The sequence below is a fragment of the Galendromus occidentalis genome, unplaced genomic scaffold (assembly GCF_000255335.2).
Source record: "Galendromus occidentalis unplaced genomic scaffold, Mocc_1.1 scf7180000076752, whole genome shotgun sequence".
Taxonomy (NCBI): domain Eukaryota; kingdom Metazoa; phylum Arthropoda; class Arachnida; order Mesostigmata; family Phytoseiidae; genus Galendromus; species Galendromus occidentalis.
The window spans coordinates 11,143-16,974 of record NW_003804741.1 but is presented as its reverse complement, the minus strand read 5'-3'; the positions used below and the strand labels follow the sequence as shown (position 1 = coordinate 16,974).

Below are 5,832 nucleotides of genomic sequence, written 5' to 3'. Positions count from 1 at the left end.
GATGCATCGAGGACTGGTGCTGCTAGAGGCTCTGTGCCTACTAGCTCCAAGTGAGAGTTACTTCTCATACACCGACTGTCCTGGAGAGTGCCGACTGAACAACTCTCCCTGTCTGATTTTTCCGTCGACAAACGATGCGTTCGACAAGGAATGCTTCGAAGTGTTGTGATCTTGCCATCGACTATTGGTGATAGTCGTCGATCGGGTCGTAAAGAGTAGAGCGCATCCTAAGTATCGCGAACAGCAACTGATGTTCGCCGCGCCGGATGGTACATGCGGACCTTAGAGGTCGGCTTGTACCGAGGCGGATTTATTGGAGAATATATGTATCGGTTATGAACATGGATATAGATTATTTGCACAAACATAACATCTTTTCTCAATTATATCTTTGAACAGCTTTGAGAACTCTCCCATACGACGACCTGGGAACTTGATCCCCTACTGAAGAGCTCCGCGATGCGGGCTCCGTTTCGGGTATCGTTTTAGAGTTGTCTTTCGATTCGAGTGTTTTTTCGTTGTCAGCACTGGAAGTCGGAGTCGCTTCGAAATCATCCTCTGTCACATTCGGGTCTCCTGGATTCGATTCGTCATTGCCTCGGATGGTTGCGTCGGAGTCGGCTTCCGAGAGTGATGCTTGACTGTCATAACCGTCGGAGCCGGTCGAGTCAGAGAGAATCGGATTCGACGGTATGAAGTGCCTTCCACGAAATGAGGCGGGTGTACCTGTGTCGACGCTGCTGGTGCTTTTGTCAAGACGCAAATCTCTTCTGTTTCTTCTGAGATCGAGGCCGTCTTCGGTTCTTATCTTATACGATCTCGGGGCGTTCATCACTTCGGTGATGACTGCGGGCTTCCATTTTCGATGTGCAACTCGGACCCATACTCTTTGGGACAATTTGAGCTGCGGAAGTGGATGAGCGTGTTGGTCGAAGTATTTTTTTGTTCGTGACGCTGTGGAGTTGATGAATGCTTTTCTTCGGGTCCACAAATCGCGTGGACGTTGTTTGGTGTCGAGAGCCGCCGGTAGCGTGGATCGCAGGCGCCTGCCACATGATAGTTCGGCAGGAGAAACGCCGTCGTTGCCCGGGGTGTTCCTAAGGCTCATAAGGGCCATTTGTATGCTCTTCCCATCGCTTTGCGTCTTCTCAATTACAGCTTTGAGCGTTTGAATGGTCCTCTCGACTAGGCCGTGAGATTGTGCGTGTCCTGGAGAGGAAGTGATATGTCGTATGTCCCACTTTCTCATCGCTTCCATGAATACTGCTCCTGAGTATGGAGGTCCGTTGTCGGAAATTATTGTGTGCGGAATTCCGTGCTGGAACCACCATTCTTCTAGCACTTGAATCACGCGGTCTGCTGTTGTCGTCGTCATGTGGCGAAGCATGAAATCGCGGGTGAGATAATCGACGCCCACCATGTAGGTCTTTCCTCTGAGATGCATGAAATCGATGGATATGGTGTGCCATGGGTGTGGTGGTGCGGATATGGGCATCAAGGGCTCTTTGCTGTTGGCTTTCGCTCGTGATTGACAGAACGTACAAGCTTCAACAAGTTGCTTGACGTCTGCTGCGAGTCCAGGCCAGTAAACACTCGTTCTGGCCAGGCGGAGCGAGCGTTCGATCCCCTGATGCGCCTTGTGGAGATCCTCGAGTACCGATTTACGAGATGCCTGAGGGATGACCATGCGATTTTGGCGGAACAAAATGCCATCATCGCACGTCAACTCGTCTCTGACATCCCAGTATAGCTTGGTCTCGGGTTGACACTTGTGCTTGTGATCAGGCCATCCGTTTCTGATGAACCGAATGACTTCTTGGAGCTGAGGGTCTTGCTCCGTTTGCTGTTGCATGATATTCTTTCGCCTGTCGGAGAGGGTCGTCATTGCGTACACATTGAGGGCTCTGTCCTCAATTTCTGGAGCGCTCGTGGTTTTCGCGAGAGGTTTTCTCGACAAGGCGTCGGCGATAAACATGTACTTGCCAGGTATGTACTGCAGCTTGAAATCGAATCTGAGCAGCCTCAGCATCATCTTTTGCAGGCGGGGTGATAGGAGAGCGAGTTCCTTCTTTACAATCGCGATCAACGGATGGTGATCAGTCTCGATTGTCACTTGCTGGCCTTGGATGAAAAACTTGAAATGCTCGCACGCATACACAATCGCAAGCAGTTCCTTCTCAATTTGTGCGTATCTTGACTGCGTCTCTGTTAGGCTGGTTGAGGAGAAAGCAACAGGCCTCTGGTTTTGGATGAGCACCGCTCCGATACCATACGAGCTGGCATCAACACTCAGGGTTGTCTCGCATGTCGGATCGAAGTGCGCTAGTACGGGCGCCTTCGTTAATGCGTGTTTGAGTCTGGAGAATGCGTCCTCTGCTCCTGGGTTCCACGTGAAATCGGTGTCATTCCGAGTCAACTGGCGAAGCGGAGCTGTAATGTTGGCAGCGTTTGGAATGAACTTGGCGACGTAGTTAATCATTCCAAGGAATTGGCGGACTTCCTTTTGGTCCTTGGGTGGTGACATTTTCAAGATTGCATCGATGCGTGAGTCGGGAATCGCTATGCCATCTTTTCCTACTACGTGTCCCAGGAATTTCACGCTGGGTTGGCAATATTGGAATTTCTTCTCGTTGAGTTTGAGACCCACCTCTCGGCATCTGGAGAGAAAAGCCTCGAGGTTCTTGTCATGTTCCTCTCTCGTTCGACCATGGATTGGGAAATCGTCAACACAATTTGCGACTCCCTTCAGGTCGGCGAACAAAGCATGTATGACTTCCGAAAATCTTTCGGATGCGTCGACTATCCCGAATGGTAGGCGTTTGAATTGATAGTTTCCCCACGGGGTCGCGAATGTGCAGAGATCGCTAGATTCTTGGTCCAATTTGAGGTGCCAAAAAGCGGCGTCACCATCCACTACGGAGTAGTACTGCGCGCCAGCCAGCTGCATGAGAAGTTCCTGCGCTATCGGGAGCGGGAATGTTCGGCGCTTGATGTGTGGGTTAATATACCTTGGATCTAGGCATATTCTGAATGACCCATCTGATTTAGAGACCACCACCATTGGCAGTACATAATCCGTCGGTCTTGTGGTTCTGGCGATGACACCTCGTTTCTCCATCTCCTGGATTGTCCGGTGGATTTTCTCTTTATGTCGGATAGGCAGACGTCTCGGTGGGAATATTCGTCGAGGAGGTTGATCGTTTTGATTGATCTCGATTCGCTGAATTCCAGGCAACGTGCTGAGTTTTCCATCGAAAAGATCGTGGTTACGACGCACCATTTCCATTTTCTCGTCGTGGATTGAATCCAAACGCATGGTTTTCGGCGTTGTGCGTTGTATGAGTCCTAGACGCTCGCATTCTGGCAGTCCTAGGATAGCGGGAGCACTCGTGTATACCACGAAGAACAGCACCGGCGTTTTGCGTGTATCCCCTGGAATGGCGACTGCTACTGTGCAGGTGCCAGCGATCTTCAGGGTGTGAGACGAGTACGAGGATATGGTTTTGTGCGTTGGCTTGAGCACGGGGCGGTCTGGGATGGTTTTGAAAATTCGCCATGGTAGTATGCATATCTGTGCACCCGAATCCAACTTGAAATCTACCTTGATTTTGGAATCTCCCAATGCCAGGCGCTGCCACCACTGCGATGCCGAGTTTTTCGGGGACGAGCCTCGCAATTCCGCCAGCCTCAAAGCAAATAGATGCAATTCGTCACAATTCGTTTGATGCTGATGATGCTCCTGCATCTCCGTACTTGGAATCGGCTCGTCATCAAGGTAGTGTATCGATGAGCAAACCGCTGAGAAATGTCCCATTCGATTGCATTTGAAGCATTTGACCCTCGAAGCACGGCACTGCTGCTGAGGGTGAGTCTTGCATCCGAATCTGCATTTGATTGACGGCGCAGGCCTCCCGAGTAACTCGCGTGGTCTTGGTCGGTCCTTCCTGTGGATTGCATCCACTTCTATGCTCGAATCTGCTTTGATGCTACTTCCGGCTCGGATCGTAGATTCTATCGACTTGGAGTTCATGTAGTTCCGTGCGAGTTTCAGTGCTTTGAGCTTGGTGAGCGATTCCCCATTATGAAGCAGGTACTGCTTCGTTTCACTATCGTCCAATCCGATTATGAAAATTGATGTCACCACGGATTCTTTGCATTTTTCACAGAAATCACACTCTTCGGCTTTGTCGTCGAGTTGTTGCAGAAACGCCTCGAGCTGCCCTTGTTTTTGCTTCACGTTGAAAAGCTCGAACCGGCTTTGGGTAACGCTCAGTTCTTGTCTGAAAACTGCTGTGAGGGCTGTTAAAACCTCAGTCGAAGTTGTTGTCGGTGTGACTCTATCAGCAATCGCACGATCATATTCTCGACCGGCGATTTCGCCCATCACTGCTAGTAGGCATGCCACTTGCGTCGGAGGTGTTTTCTCGTTCAACGCGATGGCGTCTGCGTAATATCTGAACTTTTTCGACCACGTTTTCCATGATGCATACCGGTTTTTTCCTTCCGGCACTGTAAATTCGTCGGGGGGGCGTATCGACGGATTCATCTTGCCTCACGCTCCGTCGGTTAGGCTTCGCGCACAGCGAGCGTGCTGGAACACAGCGAGTATTCCGCTTCGAGTTGCTGCCCGTTTCTCGTTCAGGCCACCGGGTCACTAGATTTAGGCGACTGGATTCTCACTCTGACACCATGTTGTGATCTTGCCATCGACTATTGGTGATAGTCGTCGATCGGGTCGTAAAGAGTAGAGCGCATCCTAAGTATCGCGAACAGCAACTGATGTTCGCCGCGCCGGATGGTACATGCGGACCTTAGAGGTCGGCTTGTACCGAGGCGGATTTATTGGAGAATATATTATGTATCGGTTATGAACATGGATATAGATTATTTGCACAAACATAACACGAAGTTGAGACAGATTGTGAGGAGAAGGCGAGTTCGGACTCAGCATGCATCAAAGAAGATAGACCGACGATGGGTGGATCGGACATTTGGTCGAAATTCAAGAAAACCAGACCGACACCGCCAAAACCGGGTCCAGACCCGAAGATTCCAAGTAACTGTAGGGCATGGATGCTCGTGGGATTAATTCAAACAATGACAACAGGCATATGTATCTCTTTCCTCTTAATTAAGAAATCCATAAGGTATATGCGATCGCGCCGATACATACCGATCGATAACCAACCGTCTGATAATCCCTATCAGGAGACTACTGAAAATATTGAGCAATAACAATAGACGGGCATGAACGGTGACGGGCACGATTTATTCCCACCTTGAATAAACACTTCTAACTCATATTCACATCATAACGTAATCCTTGGAAAACTTTATACCGTACAATTAAGAGATTAAGGCCCAAGCTACTAAAACAGGGCATTCGCGCTTGCACGGATGCTCTCGGCCGGAACTCATAGCATGTAGAACAGTCTAACACGCCCGCCGAGAGCTGAGAGACGGAACGCTACTCCGCAGCCGCAGAGTTTGTCTGGGTTGTGGAGAGAGAATCCCCACTCGCCCCCGTCTTCGCTTAGTCGTTTGAATGAGCCGCCCCGGACCGAGACACTCAGCGAGCTAGAAAATCAAACTGAAATCTACCCATCAGCCATTGTAACCAAATAAGATACTGGTATTCAATCAAGAAACAAAACTTCAAGAGCAGAGAAGAACCAATTTATTCGAATTGTATTGATAGAAAGAATGGCTAGTCGAAGGAAATGTACCAATCAAATCCGTTACAGTTCATGATTTCGTATGTCGCTGTGGTCATCTCGAGAACCTCGTGAACGGTAGTCTTGTACGCGTTCAGCCGTCGGATTGTCTGAGACT

The 5,832-nt window shown here is 49.7% G+C and overlaps 1 protein-coding gene across 1 annotated transcript; it reads right to left on the bottom strand.

Annotated features, from left to right (window-relative positions):
• Positions 1 to 379: 379 nt before the first annotated feature.
• On the bottom strand, positions 380 to 4,546 carry LOC100903159 (uncharacterized protein K02A2.6-like). The gene has a single exon (XM_003740135.1). It carries the CDS (start codon positions 4,544 to 4,546, stop codon positions 380 to 382), a length of 4,167 nt encoding a protein of 1,388 aa, XP_003740183.1.
• Positions 4,547 to 5,832: the final 1,286 nt, after the last annotated feature.

What these genes read in the sequence shown, in the direction of transcription:
- LOC100903159 (XM_003740135.1), bottom strand. Translation starts at nt 4,546, where the DNA reads ATGAATCCGTCGATACGCCCCCCCGACGAATTTACAGTGCCGGAAGGA.